The sequence below is a fragment of the Atractosteus spatula genome, chromosome 4 (assembly GCF_055471065.1).
Source record: "Atractosteus spatula isolate fAtrSpa1 chromosome 4, fAtrSpa1.hap1, whole genome shotgun sequence".
Taxonomy (NCBI): Eukaryota; Metazoa; Chordata; class Actinopteri; order Semionotiformes; family Lepisosteidae; genus Atractosteus; species Atractosteus spatula.
Window position 1 is genome coordinate 65,514,733 of NC_142709.1, and position 19,191 is coordinate 65,533,923.

Genomic DNA, 19,191 nt, shown 5'->3' on the forward strand with positions numbered 1-19,191 from the left:
CTCCGTCCTCTGGCCAGGTTTCAGGATATTCCATATTTCATCAGCTGTCGTGTATTTACATGATCCTGGAAGTGTCACAGAAAATAAATGAGAAAATGCAGTACGACATGAGAATAATGGAACTCAAAATGGCTCTATCATAGCAATGATAATCCTAAACATTTGGAAAACTGTTCTTCCTCCTTTGATTGCTACACTCTTATTTACGTAACAAAGAACAGTCAGCAGTATAAGGCAGAACAAGCTTTGAAAATCTGTTGCTGAAATGTACTGTAGACAAGAAGAGAAGATAGGTTAAATGTAATTAAGAAAGAAATCTTGAAGTCCTGTGTATGTTGGACATGTACCCTGATAAACATGGTTTCCAATAGTCTGTTAGGGCCTGCTGCAACGGTTTTTGGATTAAAGACATTTGCAGGGGGCTGCAGGGAATCTCATGGATAATAGTAAAAATAAATACCTTGTATTAAATGCCCCGTTAGATCATGGCTGTGCATATGCTGTCCTTGGTTCACTGGGACACAGATCATCTGCCACCATCCTCTTTATTGGCTCTGCTTGGACTGGAAGACCAAAAAAACATTCATTGCTTTTGCAGGCCACAGACTTTTCGGATCTTGTTTTCTGAGCAATAGGGTTTTTATTTCCCTGTTCATCACGGGGCAATCATTTAAATTAGGTCAGCTAAGGATACTTTTGGATAACACCTCAGGAACTAACAGAAATAGCGATAGATTAATTTCACAGCTTGAGATTAAGAGAACTAGCCTTGTTTTTGTGGGCTGATGTATGAGACAGGAGAATCTATCAAAGATATATTTTTAGACTGTGCTGTTACCACCTGTAATGAGGAACTGTACTTTTTCAGAAATTCAAGCTATTACTACCATAAATAGGTTAGACTTGACTTGCTTTTGTTTTTATAAGAGGCTTTTATTTTCTTCTAAATTGTTTTTGAGAAAATCAGAGAAGAAAGCACTTCAGTGTAAAAGAATTGTATTAAAAGAGAGATTTGCAGATACCCGTACATTCTTAGTGTAAATGACGCAAAGCTTAACAGTGTTTTGCAGAGCTGGCTAAGCTGTTAATTGGAAATAAAGCTGTGGAAAATTACAAAATGAAATCTGTTCTTGTGGTCATGGTTTAGACAAAGTTATACAGTATTAACCAGCATCTTTCTGTAGAGTTAAGAGCACAGTTGCAAGCGAAGTGTGGTAAATGCATTATAGATTTTCCTGTGTGTGAAATTGTACTGCTTTTTTTCAATCTAAGGCTCCACTAAACACATGGCACAGTAATAATACTTGTGTACATCTGTAGACAACTTTTCATTCCAAAGGGTCCCAAAGTGCCTTTCGTATAGTAGGAGACCCACTTTGTCCTCCATTAAAGTGCAGACCCCACCTGATACCAGCTGTTATATACCAGCAGACCCACTAAACTGGTGAGGTTAAGGTCATTTGTGTTTTTTTTAATTCTCTAAGTGTACTGTACATGTGAGAGTTTCCTAGTGTTATTCTTTATTTTTTTATATTTGAACTTCCCAATATTCTTGTTAGGTACTCCTCATAATAACTTTGAACAGTAAACTCATAAGAAATGTTGTTTCTCAATCACTTTTGCACACCTTAGTGTTTGGTATCAAATGTCATGACACTAATCAAGCCTTTCCTAATCCCTCTTATTTATTTACACAGTCAGGGTGTCTGTGTGGCTTCTAAGGACTGTAATCTGTATCTTGGTTCCCACCCTCCAAAGCGCCACCCACTGATGATGTCACCTCTGCAGGCTTTGTTCTTTGCTGTGTTCCAGAATGTTAGTTGTGCTGGCTGTAACTGCTCTGACAATGCAGGCAATAAAGGATCTGTTTTGTTACATTAATGAAAGCCACTCCAAAAATAGGCCCTGTGGCATTCGGTTTCCTGTATTTGGCAGCACGGCCTCAAAGTCTTTTTTTCTGCCTTCTTTTTTGTGGGCGGATGGTGGGACGTGTCATATTAGAAACAGGGGCAGCCGAGCCTGCTTCAGAATTTGTACTGGAAGGACCAAGGAAGGGAAAGTTGTGTGCCTGAAAAACAAGGCCGGAAAAAAAACTCTTATTATCCATTAAGAGAGACAAAGGGACACAAATGAAACCAAAGTAGTTGTAAGTTACACACATACAGCCAGAGATGCAGGACCCCAGTGGTGTACCTAACCGAAACAGAAAGCAGTGAAGATGTGCCCATCAGGATAAGAGCAGAGAGCTCTTGATGTCCATCATGAATAGGATACCACAGTGACCATGGCCTCTGCAGAGTTTAAGGAAGGGATGCTTTCTGGTGTCCATGTGTTTGACGACACAAGAGCACTTCACTCTTCATGCATGAGCATTGGAACCATCTGGACAAATTACCCGTGTGGTTTCAGTGGTCTCAGGGTGACCACCAAGTGAACCCCAAAGCGAACCATGACCGACAGAGTTTGTATGAAGGAAGCTTGGTATGACAGGCAGCAATGGAGAGTCTTGAATCTCCGAGTATTCAGTCAGTTTTCATATTGGATGACATACTGGCCTTCAGATCAATTTGAATTGAGTATCCTGTTTGTACATTTATTAATATTTAAAATTGTATGAGCTCTGTTGTGTAGGTGAATAACACAATCTATTATTTGTAAAAATGGACAGTGTGGCTTGGGAAGTTTGATAAAATGAACTCCCTTCTTCCTTCTGTGGTGTCAAACGCGGTACCAAAACTTGCGGCAGCTTCCACTGTTGCTCAGCTGAAGCGTCAAGATTTCTGTGAAGTGAATTATTGGACTTCCCTTCAGGACTTTCATTTCCTCATTGATCCTTCCTCCTCTCTTTTCTGTAATGTTTTCTTGAGAGAAATGCCATTATCCATCATGCCACACATTGTACAGTTGCATTTCCTGACGTTGGAAAAGTTGACCTCAGTATTTCAAATTGACAAATATGGGATGGTTATTCTGTTCTTTTTTGAGAAAAAGAAACGGTCCTGTGCTTTTTTGCCTTATAAAGTCATATTTTGGCCATAAGAGCACTCTGTAAAGTTTATTAAAAAATTGACATCTGCTTCTTTCACTTCCATCACTTAAAGTCTGTGCTTGAGGTTGTTTTTAATATACCTTTTTCTATGTGGCCATGATGCAGGACTTACTGTAAAGAACCTAGACAGAGATGAGTGTTGTATAGAGCTTTCTGTTTTCTCTACTAGTGACGTGACGACTTGCTCCATATGAAAGTTTCAGCAGAACCTGGACTGGACTTGTGTAGGAGTGAGAAGGGAAAGAATTAGGTATCTAATGCTGTTGGGCTCTGAGATTGTCAGAGCAGAGCTGGGAGGACAATCTGTTTGTTGAAAGACATTCAGTAGAATCTGCTGCTGTTCCAGGAATGTCATTTCAGTCCTTGGACTGATTTTTTAAAAACAAATTTTGTCTTGATTTCAACATTTCTGTTTTGAAGCACCTTCAGTTGCCAACATCCACGTTTTTCATTGTCATTGTTGGAATTTGGAAATGATCCCAAGTGTTTTTAAGCTCTTGATGGAAGGCTAATGCCTGTGGTTCAGTCCTCCATTCAGACTGAGTGTGTGCGGTCTCTTCGGTTTCCTACTTGCTAGTGCACAAGCGCACTGTAAAGTATTGCACATGAAATACACGTTCTGTTTGGTTTGCTATCTTTTGAATATGATTTCCGTTTCCCCAGATTGTCTTAAACCATAGAATGATTATCATTTGTTTCATTAAGTAATATGTCAGCTTCTGCTTTTGGTTGGTCTGTTATTGTTATATCATTAATTAACACAAAAGAGTACTTTTTACCTCAACAATAACATTTCTTTAATTATGATTATGTATTTATATCTGATAATGACACTGGTACAGTATGTTTTATCCTACGTGATGTGACTGGCTCCTGTTTAACTGCATTCTTTTGTTTTTCAACAGGGCAGCAATTGAAGAGGTAGAGGGAGATGTTTGCGAGCTGGAATCTAAGCTAGATAAGGTGAGCCCCACTGGTCATATACCTGTACTGTAGATACAGGAGCTTTCACCAGCAGCAACATTATAGAGCAGTATAATGAATGAAGGAGAAACATTCGGTAATGTTACAAACAAAAGGAGGCCATTTGACCCATCTAACACTTTTAATAGATGGTAGCTCAGAGAATCGGCTACTACGGCCTGGCCTGGTTTCTTGTTCCACAATCCCAAAACCCCTTGCACCAAAAATGCCTCCAGTTCTCAGTTTTAAATGCACTTGCACTTGTTTCCTCTGGCTCGTTTGTCACGGTTGATTCTGAAGAAGTTCATTTCCTGGTATTTGTCAGTGCCTTTTGAAGATTTTGAATAAGTGGGGTCCTCCTGTTGTTTTATCTGTCCATGACACTAAAGGTTAAATTCTTTTGACTTTTCAATGTGGGACATTTCTGTAAACCTGGGAATGTACCTTGTTGCTCTTCTCTCGATTTGAATGCAGAGCAGCAGCGTGGAGAACAAGCAGGTAGCTGTTGCCTTTGCTGTAGCCTGTGCTCTCCTTTGTGATGAGAAAAAAAAGAAGAGGATATGTCGCAAAACTTGGAGTTCACCACATTTTTTTTTGGTCGTGGTACTTCCGGCTGAGCGCTCCTTGGCTGTAGACTGTTGCAGACACAAGAGCCCACCCCTACGACTTGCGACTCGCCACGAGAAAATCAAACCAGTTTGACTTTGTCATCGGGGCTGTTAAGAGCGCTATGACTGAGTCACTGGGGGTGTCACGCTACACAGCTGACGGAAACGGGCACCCGCTGCGACTCTACAACGCGCTGTGATTTTCTTACGATTATGTAAATGAAGGCTACGACTGAAAATCCCTGAAAAAATTATGAACAGAGGGTAGGGTGTCATTAGCTGAGTATCCTAAGTAAGTTGACTTCCCCTTTGATGGGATTAAGTGCTGGCAGGGAGGGCTGTTAGATGTTGTTACACTTTTTCCCCGGGGAGAATAGCTCCTACTGCGCACCCTGGCCAACAAGTACCTCTCTCTGGTGCACTCCAGTGGGAGTCGGTGTGTTTGAGGCCTGCGTCGCTGTGAGCCCTGCAGCAGGGCAAGGAGAGACATGGGCGCTGCCTTTCTGTCATTCCCATTGACAGCCTGCGCGCAATCTACATAAACAAGAAGGGAAGTGTCCTGCTCATTTCCTTATTTGAATGCAAACAATGTTCAGCTGAGCTTTTAATTCTTCCCTTTTGGTATCATTAACTTCCCACCAACGCGAGGCCAGTTTCTGTATAAAGCCCAAAATGAAATACTGAGTTTAAGTTGAAAAGAAAACAAAAGGGTAGCCTTTTTTCAAATTCATCAGAATGTCAGGTCTGCTTTACTCCTGTTTGTTGTGTGCGGTTTTGTACAACACTGTTCATTACATTGTTCAGCTTTCTGTTATTCCTCTTATTGGAAAGCAAAAATTGAAATATATGGTCCCATTGCCACAGCTGTACCTAGATAACTACTTTTTTCTGCTGAAAATTTATTTTGGATATGCCACATTTCTTTGGCAAAGAGCAGATTAATGAGATTTACTGAAACAGGTAGCTGAAGTGGGGTCATTCCTGAAGATTAATGTGTCTGCATCCATCGCATTGGTCCCCAGATGCGTTCTGCTGTATCTGTCTTTAAGCTTAGTTATTTAATATAAGCCATAAAAGGGCGGTGCAGTGGCTCTGTGGCCAAGGATCTGCGCCTGTAGCTGGAAGGTTGCTGGTGTGTATCCCACGGCCGGCAGAGGAATCCTACTCCGCTGGGCTCCTGAGCAAGGCCCTTAACCCCAACTGCTCCAGGGGTGCCATATAAATTGCTGACCCTGCGCTCTGACCCCAAGCTTCTCTCCCTGTCTGTGTGTCTCATGGAGAGCAAGCTGGGGTATGCGAAAAGACGAATTCCTAATACAAGAAATTGTATATGGCCAATAAAGTGATCTTATAAAAGTATTTTTTTTTCTTTCTCTTCAGGCTACCAAGAAATTCAACTGAATAAAATGAACTTACATTCTTCATTTACATAGCCATGTGTGAGAACTGTGTATATTTACCAATATTTGTTTATTGATGTTTGTCAAATGTATACAGGACAAATTGCTTTACATTGTTCTGCAAAACTAAATGAATTTCTAAACTCCTAGTGGTGAATGTACTTCCTTTTAACCTCAGTATTTTTGTTGTGCAATATGGGATGTGTAATATTGTGAAGAGTATATGGTTAAGACTTTACATACAGTATTTCTTTATCTTGTATATCACCTTTTAAGATTTTTTTTCTAAACCTTTGAGATTTATGGTGAACATAAGTACCAATCTGGCATTTTGCATAATTCTCATATAGCGTTTTTCATTCTGAAGGCAGGAACCCAAAATATGGCGAATGTCAAACCCCGAGATGCAATATACAACCCAGAGTGGTCTCCTTTTGGAGAAGTCTTCTCAGTCCCAAAACTCCAGTTTCTAAGGCTTCGTTCAGAGGCCTTAAAAGCACTGTCCAATCTTTCTTCTTCACCTCCCGCAAAACCACTTCGGTCTTCAAAGAAAATTGTCAAGAGGACAGGAACGAGCATGGTCCCCTTAAACTCCTTTTTACTCCAACAAAGGACTTATCCTTCCGGGACACCTGGCACACTAAACTGGGTTTCCCTAGACACACAACCAGTCTTCACTACAGCTGGAGGACAATTATCCCCATATCCCCAGAGACCTAGCAGTGCACCATACCTGTTTCCCACTATAAACAATTCTAATCTACTATGCTATAGAGACTCTGGAGAAATTAGAATTAATTCAGCAATACATACAGAAAATAACAAATGCTAAATTCGCTCTGGATCCATCATTCTTTACTAAATCCAATACATAACAAAATCTTTGCAAGTTTTCTTTATCTCTTTCTAAGTCATCTCTCTTAAAATGGTGTTAGGACTGCCGGCTGGCTGCTGAGGTTAAGGCACAGGAATTGAATAAACACTCCTACATTATCTAAACCCTCTACAGCTCAGGATTCCACCAACACAACTCTCCCTCCCTGAACTGCGGAGCTCAGACGCAGCCTCCAGCCTCTGCACCTGACTGCTGATATACTCTGACTGAGGAGTGTCCAGTTATGCACTCGGCCAGTCAGATGAACCCCTTTTTCTTCCATTCTGCAGGTGGCAAATCAGTTCATTAATGCAGGTGCATCCGATTTACTCTCCAGCAGGAGGAGGATGCAACCAAGCCTAAGCTCGTGCAATCACATAAACCATTTTTCCCATAGAAGGGGGAGCACTTAGCCCACTGCCAGATTGTAGCACCCTCCTGGGTGACACATGGCAGCCATTGTACACCAGTAACCCTACTACACAGTAGATCAGGTACAGTAAAAATAGTTGCTTCAACAATTGAATTTGGATTGCACTAGACCAAGGAAGAATTCAACCAAAATCCTGGGGGGTTAACAGCCCCTTGATCTTCCAAACAGTGCTGTTACTTCAATGAACTTTTTGACTTTTAAAGAGCTTTAATGACCAAGTGGTCAGGACCTGAGTATGGGGTTTCATCCAACGAACCGCACCTCCAAAAGCACCAGTGTTCCTGACCACAGGCACATTGGTTAGAATTTTCCCAGGCCAGCTGCTGCTCCACAAACACTACTCACACTAGCAGCCTAGTTTTCCTTAGAGGTCTACCATCGTAGTACTAACCATGACAACCCTGATTAACTTTTGAACTTCAACATCAGGTTTCAAGATAGTATTAGTATGTGTCTCGGTTGCTTTTTTTTTGAAACATGGTTCTAGTGAATTAAACAGATACTATTACCTCCACTATCCACTGGGGCCTTGAAGATCTTATTTGCTCAGAGAAGTTAACATCCTCCTTTTTTTTTTGTAGCTGGTAAAGCTGTGCATTGGAATGATAGATGCCGGAAAAGCATACAATACAGCCAACAAACAGTTTGTTAATGGAATCAGAGAGCTCGCCCAGCAGTCTGCGAAAGATGTGGTCATTGAGGTAAGTCCATGACTTGGATTTACAAGTGGCGAATCATTACATAATATACTGTACTTGACTACAAACACGGAAATGCGGGGTTTTGTTTTCCGTAATGCATACCATTATATTTTTGAATATTCAAATTGACAAGGTTTTTTTTTCATTCTGGTTGCTTTGATTTATGTGCCCAGAGCACTTAATTTAAACGTTGTCATACATGTTTAGCATGAGAGGCAGTTCACAGCAAATTTTACAATCCTTCCTGGTGTTAAGTGTTTCAAGAGGTACAGCAATGTAAATGTTTGTCGGCAGATATCGGTTCTAGATTTATACTATTAGGATTGCCCTGAAGTAATTAAATGCTTGCATTCTGATATCCCGTTGTGGATAGCCTGTAGTTGAATCTTCTGTGGACTGCTATTTTTGTGTGGCGTTTCAGTTCATTAACTACCCTTTTGTTTCCTAACACGTTTTCCTTCTTTTCCACACAGTCCAGTTTGTCGAAGTTTGCAGAGAGTCTGCAGGAGATGATCAATTATCATACTGTAAGTTAGCCTTCTCTAATATACCAAAGTCTGTCTCAGTATAGTGGGGTTCAGTGGATTGCTTTTATAATAAATCGGTTTAAATCGTAACAAAAGTGTTGGAAATTAAACATTTGCAGGGGGATGTGCTTCTCAGCTGTGGTTGAAACACAGAATGTAATTTGATTTTCTCATACTGCAAAGAAAGGGAAAATATCTTGACCACCTTACCTTACATACGTCTTATTATTTGGTTTTCCTGCATTTGCAGTGTCTGAATCTTTGAGTTTCCTTGAGTGCCACACCTGATTGGCACTGCCAGTAGGACATACAGTAGTTGTGTTTTTGTGTTCTTAGATTGTTTTTCAATCTAAGAGAATTGATTGAAAAACAATAAATAAATCCTCTTAATTGAAATGATATCTTTTTGCTCTCCTGTAATCAAGCTGCTCTTTGCTTGTTTGATCTGCCAAGTATTGGAAGAAGCCAGCCTGCCATAAATATAAAGATTACAGAAGAGGAGCCTCTTTGAGCACAGTCTTGGCAGGAATGTGAGAGTCATGTGTTGAAAATACAGAAATGAAATGAAACAGCATAAAAATGAAATAACAGAAGCTTACTAGTGGACTCTTAGCAAATTACTTATTTAAACATTCTGTTGGCTGCATGTGACTTTTTCTATAGCATTTTTGCTTCAGTGATGACATCTGTCAAATCCTCTCAAAAGGTCAGAGCTAGACAGATACCGTATTTATAAAGCTACAAGCTGCTGCATGACTGGATTTACCGCGTTTAGTTTTGGGATTACTGTAGTTTAAAATCACAAGACACTGTTATGTTAATTTTCTCCCAAGCCTTTAACGCTGTTAAAGGAAACCTTTTGAACTTCCATGTGCAGGTTAATACTGTAAGTGTGTTGGGTTAGGATGGGTTTTAGCTGCAGAGATTAAATCTGTGTTTTTGTTCAATTTTACTCGTTTCTGTTTACAGCCATTTTAAAAATGGCAAAGCAAAATGCAGAAACAGACATGGTAGTGACTCACTCTTAATCACTAAAATTAGATGTGGTCCTATCAGCTGAGTTGAGCTAAAAGCTCTCATTGAATTCACTGAGCACATGGCCTTTAGTCATGGGGCTGAAGCTGTTTTTAAGACTGTGGGAATGATGAATGACCTGTAATGGAGAAAGTTGTTGAATCCCTGTTTTGAAATCCTTGCAGAATATTTCAGTGTTCATATGTTACAGTAATTGTTTAATAATTATTGTTAACAGTAGATTTCCATGCACAACTGCAGGTGTCTTTCAATATCCTGTTCTTTTTTTCTTCTATTTTTGCTTTTATTGCATATGTTAATTGGATGTTTGCTATTTTTACATTTTTACATGGAGGTTCATTTTTGTATGGTATTCTACCTTTGTTTAGCAACCTGGAGAATCCCAGCCTGACTGCATGTAATTGATCAAAGTTATGCATGTTGTTTCATTTCAGATCTTATTTGACCAAGCCCAGAGATCTCTTAAGTCACAGCTGCAAATGTTTGTGAAAGAGTAAGTGTTTGTAAGTGAGAACTGTTTTATGCAGTTGTGCACCCTAGGAAAAGCATCATACAATCCTGAGTTCACTTATTATGAAATTTGAGTGTGTTTTGTTACTTGTGCAAAATTAAGACATTAGCTTCTAGACCAATGCTAACACCAGATTGTTTGAAAGCATTGTAAGAAGGAACTTATATTTTTATATTTTAATTGTTGTCTCTTAACTGCGATAGAAGGCATTGAGTAAAACACTATAAAAGCCAGTGTTTGAGATTTTTCTTAGTATTATTAATTTCGGTCTGCATGGAGATGTGTGACAGAAACCCCCACGTTCCTTCTGTGCGGTTTTGACAGGGACCTTCGGAAATTCAAAGATGCCAAGAAACAGTTTGACAAGGTGAGCGAGGATAAAGAAGCTGCTCTGGTGAAGAACGCTCAGGCGGCACGCAACAAACAGCATGAGGTGGAGGAGGCCACCAACATCCTCACCGCGACCCGGAAGTGCTTCCGACACATCGCCCTTGACTACGTGCTGCAGGTCAGACCCAGGAAGTGGGATGAGTGGATACACAGCATTATTGTAGCAACACCTGAAGAAATTTGTCATGTCCAGAGAAATTTATCTGTGAAGGCTCAGTGTAAAATCCGCTTACCTCTTTGATAAAAATAGCATTTTTCCTTGGTTATTTCTAATGTTTTTTTTTAATCCAGTTGAGGCAGACTAGACATTTTTGTACTTTTTATACCAACATACAGCATGTCAGTTTATTTCTGACCCTTATGCTTTAGATGTTTTTTCTTTGTAATTTCCCGGTCATAGATTTATATTATAAGGGTGTGACAGCGAAACCGTTTACTTAACGACCAGTTTTTCAAGTTCTACAGCTTCCTTTAAAATCTTGTTCATAATAGAATAATATTTAAGCGATCAGTCATTGGTCTTTATTATGACAGGTCTTCTTTTGTGCTTTTCCTTTGGGTCCAGGTTGCAAATCATTTGTTTGCATGCTGCTTTGAATAGCAATAAAACGACGATGGGAGTTGACTTGAAGGCAGCGATGTCTGCTCTTCTGGCACCCCACCTTTAGCTTCGACTCCACAAGTGATTGGAGTGAAACTAAGATAAAAGACGAGAGACATGACCACTTCTGCTACATATTATAAGAATAAGAGGTATACGTTTATTATAGTCAAGAAACCCGTCATGGTTATAGTTTGGTTCTTAGTTTTTGTCCCTTGTCGCAGTCAAACAGAGCTCAAATTTCTCCTCTATTAGGATATTTGAATACCTAGGTGAGACAATATTGGGTGGTCATTAGATAAAATCTGCAGTTGTATTTATTATTATTATGTTATTATGAAATTAGCCTGTTAACCTGTTCGTGTGAACTGCTGAAATGAAGTGGTATAATTTCTTAATAAAGCATTTTATTAAAGGATGGTTAAAACAAACAAAAAAAAGCGGTCTAGTTCTGACTAGTGGTCAGAAGTATGTTAATACGTTTTTTCAGGAAGGTCATCAATTGGTAAGGTGCTCTTTAGTAAGAAATCACAACCCTTTAATATTTTTTGTTTACTATCATTTGATTAAATTCCAGTATTGTCCTAGTCTCATTGCCTGTTTCTTAGCACCATCCCTAATTATCTGCATTCAGTTGAGACAGACTGAGCATAGGGGGAGCAGTTTGCAGAGGGCAGAGCACTTATTAATCTTATTGTGCCATGTGACTGAAAGAGCATTCTAGGGGATGGTCTGCAAATACGAGCACAAGCCTGCCTTTGGGGCTTCCTCGATTAAAGTGCCAGCCAAGAACAGAACCTGTTTTCTAGATCAAGTAAGGTTTCAAGCAATCCAGGAGTTTGACCAAGTAAAATTTAAGGCTTGAATACCACACCAGGAATCATTTGAATGCTTCTAGTCTCATTGATATGGTTTACAGAATGCTCCTTTAGTAAATTATCCCTGGTATATAAGTAAGCACATCATGGTGTGTGATAACCATACCATAGCATAATTGTGCATATTATTTTGAACAAAGACTGAGCAGCTCATCCACCTAGTGAAGGAACCTTTTGTTGTTCAGAAGGATGGATTAGGCCTAACGTAGTACCTGTGAAATGGCTTTAAGAGAACATTTGTAAAACCATCGCCCTTTTACAGCATTTGATATACAATGCTCGTAATATACAAAGCAATTGTGTTGCTCTTGGTTTGTGAAAAGGTTGCAGTGAGCTCCAAAGAAAGGTATTCCGACACCGAGCACTTTTTAAAAAGCAAGGTGAAGTCCACGGGGTCATATTCAGTCTCTAGAGTTTGCCAGGCGAAGATTGTCACCAGACCCCTTATTGGTGTTAGAGTCATTGGCTCAGTTGTCTGAGCCAGAGTCATTGAAGTCTGAGGGATTTCCAGAGAATAGTGAATCCTGTCATTAGTGGCTACATATGGGACACAAATGTTTTGTATAGCTGGGTGTGAAAGCCAGTGATATTAAAGATAAACCTTGGAACATGTGTATGTTAGTCTGAATCATATTGAAAAGCAATTAATAATTCTGATCTGGTGTGTAAAGGCATTCCATACTGACACACATTTGTGTTCTATTTAATTGTTTAATAATAGAGCTCTAATAATGGTGTTCCTTCAGGGAACTTTTAACCCTGGTGGGATAATTAGATAGATAAAGATAGATAAATACTTTATTGATCCCGAAGGGAAATTGATGTGTTACAGCAGTCCAGCCCAAGACAAGCAAAAACAGAATAGACAAAGTTATACAAAATAAATATAAAATAAATAAATACATAGGTGTGTGCAAAAAATGCTGATCATAGTCACTGTAAAAACAATAAAATATGTGCAAAGTGTGCATAGGTTTATACAGATTGATTGTCCAAAAACAAGATGTTACAGATGTCCTCTTCTTATGTTTATGTGCAACTACTAACCCAGATCCTCAAAGTAGATGAGGCTTCAAGAGAGTGATGTATATTTCTGGATAAAAATTAGGTCCTGCTCTTTTTATGTTAGTGAGAATTGTTTTCAGTGAGTATCCAGCATTGTGGAGGAATGTGCTAATGACCACAGCAACAGCTGTGAGAGCATTTCACACATCTGTCCTGCCTTAGAGACGAAGGCCTTCTGGTGGCTGTCTTATGAGCTGTCATTATTCATGAGAGATCAGATTCATTTCTTAAAACCTATCTGACGCCGTGTGCCGAGATGAGATTGAATTTTCTGCAAGGTTGCAGAGGATTAGCTTTGTCAAATTGACTAGATTTTCCCATCCACTATTTTTATATCTGAAAAAAACAAATGTGCCGCTAAATATTTTCAGAATAAAAGAGTAAAATACAGGGCATGGATTTTGGAAGATTTGTATCTTTGTTTAAAAGCCCATGTTAGTGTACGTAAGGGCTCAGTTAAGGCAGATCTGATCAGGGCTTTTAGTTTTCATTCTTTCAAGCCCATCACACAAATTTCACGGAAAAGAGCTGGTCCAACGGGTGTAAGAAATAGCAGTGCTAGTAAATGCATGCCGGACTCTTTCTATTAGCTCCATTCATTTCTTATTTAAAAAAAATAGCCTCAGATAAGGCGTGATTACAAGAAATTGATGTGAACAGGTCACTGAATGTTAGCCATTGGTTTCTCCCACCTAGCTAGACGAGCCCTGGTTCTGATTTGTGGCTGTCAGTGTGCATCAGGGGTACAGTCATGTATCTTAATTTTTTCCCACATGGCTTCTTTGTGTGTTGCATGTGGCTTATGTTTTGTTGAATAAATAATGACATAGTGGAATCTGTTATGTGTTGTCTGTTATCTGAGGCTAGATTTGTCTAATTATAGAAGTTGGTGAAGACCAGATGATTGTTATTTAGGCCCTGATATTTAAAATCATAGAATGGAAAGAGGGTGTACTTTCTTTTTCACATGACTGTATAGGTAGAGGCAGAAAAAAGCAGCTGACATGACTGAAGGTTAGTTCAGTTGTGTTCACTATGGTGTATATGACACTGTGTGTTGGTTACGTGTCAATATGGAAACGGAAAATGTGTGAAAGCGTCCCCACAAATATAGTAACTCCTGGCCAACATAAAATGTGGGGCCATCCTTACACTGTAAGTGATATTGTTAGTAATCCACAATGGCACCTTCTTTAACATATAAACGTGCCAGAATACTTTGATTTAGGTGTGTTTTCACCCTGTGTAGAGTTTTGTTTGACAGTAGAGAATAGTAAATAACAGAATGGGAGGTGATGGGAAATTGTCACAGGAAAACACCTGTGTGTGTGTGTACTGGTATTATGTACTGTCGCCTGTTCACCTCTACTAAGGATCATTAAGATGAAGAATGAGTTATTTTTGCCATCTAGTGGTGTGAAAATGTACTTGCACTGGTACTATTCAGTGATGTGTGTTTGTATAATACAGGGATCTCCAACCCAGGTCCTGAGCAGCCCCAATCGTCCTTTAAATCACCAGTTGTTAAAGATAAGGAACAGTTTCACTGTGATCAAATAATAATGTGTGATTTATTAATTAAGTTAGAGATCATTTAGCACTACAGTCCTGGTACTCTTCAGCCCTCAAGGACCAGAGTTCTCTTAATTGAAATGATTACTTGATTAATCTGTAGCTTACAGGTGTTGCCAGTCTGTAAAAGCAATGACCTATTAGACTAACTGGTTTAGGGATCTCCAAGCTCAAGGTCAGAGAACCACGGTTGTAGCAAAAGTAGTTTCTGAATTATATTAATATTTTTATAAGCAGTGAAACTTTAATTGCAAAATGTCAAACTCATAACACTGATTTTTTAATTAAAGCAAATATTTGCAGATATTATGCTTTCCTGCTACCTGTAGAAAAAAAACATTTCAACCACAGCGCATTGAAATACGTAAAAATAGTTTATAACAGTAAAAATAACAGTCTGCCTATAAGCTGTATACATGAATAAATATTAAAAAGCATACCTCTTTTGCATGCTGATAACAGTTGAATGTATTGAATTTTCCCTACTGTTCTTAACCTTTACTGTTTTTAAAGGTTTAGTACCTTCTCAATCTTCACACCTATCTAATGCAAACAAGTATTTTTTTATTTTCTTTGTATACATCTGTGATTGTCAGAAAGGGGAAGGACAGTGAATTCTACATTCACAGAAAAAAGTGACTAATCTGTATTCTGTATGATTAGCAGCATGTGCATGTATATTCAGGATTCATAGGGAAAGGAAATTACTGTTTCATTTTATTGCTTCATCAATAGCAATCAATAACTTGAGTGTGAAAGGACTTGTATTGGATGAACTGAATTTTTTTCATCCTTTGCCCATAAAGTGTCAAACCGATGCTATGCGCAGGTGCTGTTCTGGAGATATTTTAATTTTATTTTGGCAAAGGTAAACACCATTATAGATATGCTGTAGCTCACTGAAGACTAACCTTGAAGGAAAAAGAAAACAAGTGACTGAAAGTGGAAATATTGTTTCTTCCCTTAGATTAATGTCCTTCAATCCAAAAGGAGATCTGAGATTCTCAAATCGGTGAGTTGCTTTTTTGTCCATTCAGAACACCAAAACCCAGTAAAGAAATGTTTGCATACCAGAACTGCATACAAGACATTTAGAAGTGTCTGTATCTGGCACTGATTTATTCAATTTTTTCTGGTTTATGCCATAGGCACTATACTAGCAGAACTGTCAAGGGGTTTTACTTTTTCTGAAAACTGATCGAAGCTTGTCTCTCTTTTTTTTGTGTTTAATTTCTGCAGATGCTGTCTTTCATGTATGCCCACCTAACCTTCTTCCATCAGGGCTATGACCTGTTCAGTGAGCTGCAGCCATTAATGAAAGAGCTGGGAGGGCAGGTGAGCTCTGGAGTTTGTCTGGGTCTCTGTTATGACCTGCATTGAGACCGAACAGCAGTCAAAGAGTTACTGGATTCTCACAACCTAATGTAGAATTAACCAGATCCTGCACAACTCTGGGATCGACTCAACATTCTTGTTGACGTACCTGTAAGTGGTAATGTTTTTGTTTTCCAAAATCATGTTCCAGAACTAAAACAAAATATTTTGCTTTTTACCATAGTTGAAAGGAATTAACCCCTCCATTTATATCCTCTCTTAAGGATGTTTGTAAATTTTGGAAACCTTAGAGAATGACAAGATAACAAAAAATATATTGTCATAGATTTGAACCAAAGACGTTTTAACTTCACATGGTAATGCATATGACATATTAAGAGGGTCTGCGATTCTCCAGCAGTATGTAACCAAATGCAGCTGCAAATGGTTGTGCTTCTATTTTATTATCAAAAGGCAGGCTTCTTGCCAAGAATTTGCTGAGTAAACCTTGAAAGATATTTTCAGTGAAGCCTCAAGGCAAATAGTACATTAATTACGAGAAGGTAGAGAAGAACAAAATACAGTGATTGTAGTAGCAGTTACAAAAAAAGAACAACCAACAAAATAGCAATTTCCTAGTTTTAAACACTTGAAAATAATTAAATTTACCAGTTCTCTTTAAACTGTCGCACAGAATTATTTTAAATATAACATTATATTTGTACTAGGCCTTGTACTAGTCATTGATTAAGGGTGACGGATTGCTTCTGAATTCTGTCCTTTAATTTCTTGCTAAGCGGGTTTTCTAATTGTAGATTTGTGACTAGGTGGGGTGAAAGCCTGGTGTTCCATCAAGGCCCCCAGACCTTTAAGTTTAATGTGCTTTTGTTAAAAAATAACAAATACACTGACATGTGCCGCAGCTATTTTGTCCTCCGGGTTGTTAAGCATTCAGTTTTGCTGTGTTTGACTTGAAACAGAGAAAGGAAAGTGTCCATGTTAGCGTGGAGTGTTTCATCATAGGAAGAGGGAATTCCCCAATGCTGGATTGTCTTGTAGTCAGCAAGGGCACAAGTCAGGAAGCATGACAGTTAGTAAAAAGTGGCTGAGTGGCGAGGAGGCAGGCTGAGCCTCTGTGAGTTGAGTTTTGATCTCCGGAGAGAGTTCACTGTCTACACCATGAGGTTGAAGAAACTGGAGCGCTTGTGTCACGAATTGTGGAGGAGCTGTCCACAGGTTAACATTTCACTTTTGCTCTTTGTAGCTGTGTTGTAGCATTAAGGGGGGAAATAGAATAGTTGAGCAGCGCTAGAAACCGGAACAGATGTCCACATTTTGAATTGAGCGGAGGCTAACTCAAGTGTTGTGTTTGTGAACAGTCTCTACTAGTAATATCTAGTATTCCAGTCTGTTCACAGAAAGAGCTCTGGAAAAAGTTCATTATAATTAAGTTGTACAAAATGGATAATTTCTTTATACTACTCTAAGGAACTAGAAATCTGTGTCATACATTTGATATCTTATTTTTTATCCATTGAACACGTGTTGCTGTATTTCCTTGACTGTATAATTCTGTTATATAGCAGCACCTTGTTTCTCTTATATTTTATATATAGAGAGAGAAGTATTCTAGCATTGAAACCAGTGTCATTTATTGCATTTAATGCCTGTGTTTATGTATAGATTCTGACATGAATGTGGGTGTTCTGCCTAAAAGACAAAAATTAAATGAATATAAAATGATGGGAAGATAATTCTCTGTGAATTGCAGAAGATTGTCCTAAAAGTATTCTTATGATGATTTTCTATAAATGTAGAGTGCAATACAGGCAATAGGGAATGCGATATTGATATCCTATCGTTAAAAGAATAATATATAAGATGCAATGACACATGTAAACAACTTGATTAAAAGTACAATGAGAGAAGTTAGGAGCTTTTCAAGTGAGCTCATAGAACTGATGTTTGTAATTGTATCAGTGTGATTCTGGTCTATAGCTCTAATAGCTCCTTTGAATTCTGTCATAGCGAATTTTCTTTTGCTTTTGAAATGAAAATGGTAAACCCCTTTTCAGGTAAGTATTGGGTAAAGTTTGTTTCCAGCGAATTGTCCATACCACAAGCTTGGGGAAACGTTATTCAGTGAATAATCTAGGGACTTACAGCAGAGAAAAATTCCATGCTGCTGTCATGTAGATGTGAGTAAACATAAGATTTTATCACCAAGCTGGCTATCTTCCAGCTTCCTCTGGGTTGGAATTATTTTTTTTTTCTAAATTATTTAATCCTCCACCTAGTTTTTTTGTGTTTGCCCTTCACATTTTAATTTTCATCTGTGCATCTACAATACAATGTTTCTCTGAGAAGTACAATCACATTTCCTCGTAATAATAGTTTTAAGCATGCTTTTATCACAGAAGGGAACAATAAACACAGTATTAACAATTGTCACCATTTTAACTAATGTTAGCTGTAAGCTTTCAGAATGAACATTTATATGAAGCAGGTAACAATTAAACAACCTAAACCTGTCATTCCAGATAGCCAGACATATACAGCATATATATGACATATATAGCATATACAGACTGACACAATAACAATATCAATAAGATTTATGATATCTGGAGAGGGATTTGTCTTTGAAGTACAGCCTTTCCACTAGTGTGAAATGAACAAATGTGTCAAAGAACGGAAGTTAGACATGGTAACAGATGAGAGGAGGACTTTGGAGGGTAGTAGTTTAGCAGCCCAAGGATCTCATCCAGTTGTTTCTTGAAGGAGCGAAGGCTTCAGTAACGTGGGTGAGTTGGGTAGCTTGTTCCATGCTCCCAAATCCTTTGTGGGGAAAAAAAAAAGTAATTACGGCATCACATAATGTCCTCTGCATTGGCTTTGTCAGTGCCTTTGAGGATTTTGAATAGTTGTATTGACTCCCCTCATAGTCTTCTCTGTTCAAGGCTGAAAAGGTTCAGTTCTTTCGCCTCTCAGTGTGGGATAGGCTTACCTTTTTATTGCTTCCCCACCCTGTCTATACGTCAATGATGTATCAACATAAACACCTAAGTCTAGATCAGTGGTTTTGTATTTATAGTTTTTGATCTTTCTACCTGCATGCAAACCCCTGCACTTGTCTGCACTAAACTTCACCAAACTTCACCTGCCAGGTGTTTGCTCAGTCTTGAATTTTATCTAAATCTTTTTGAATTTCATTTGATGTATCTACTGATATTTAAATCTTCCCAATGTATTGTCTTCAAACTTGACTAG

At 38.7% G+C, this 19,191-nt stretch overlaps 1 protein-coding gene across 4 annotated transcripts in view; it reads left to right on the forward strand.

Annotated features, from left to right (window-relative positions):
* The window catches only part of LOC148836882 (arf-GAP with coiled-coil, ANK repeat and PH domain-containing protein 2-like), a 70,086-nt gene that overhangs the window by 24,059 nt on the left and 26,836 nt on the right, over positions 1 to 19,191 (forward strand). For all 4 annotated transcript variants that reach the window (XM_088912765.1, XM_088912763.1, XM_088912766.1 and 1 more), the window contains exons 2-8: positions 3,955 to 4,012; positions 7,909 to 8,028; positions 8,502 to 8,555; positions 10,025 to 10,083; positions 10,426 to 10,609; positions 15,575 to 15,619; positions 15,847 to 15,942. In XM_088912765.1, coding sequence (XP_088768891.1) covers positions 3,955 to 4,012; positions 7,909 to 8,028; positions 8,502 to 8,555; positions 10,025 to 10,083; positions 10,426 to 10,609; positions 15,575 to 15,619; positions 15,847 to 15,942 — 616 coding nt within the window. The remainder of the gene's footprint in view (positions 1 to 3,954; positions 4,013 to 7,908; positions 8,029 to 8,501; positions 8,556 to 10,024; positions 10,084 to 10,425; positions 10,610 to 15,574; positions 15,620 to 15,846; positions 15,943 to 19,191) is intronic.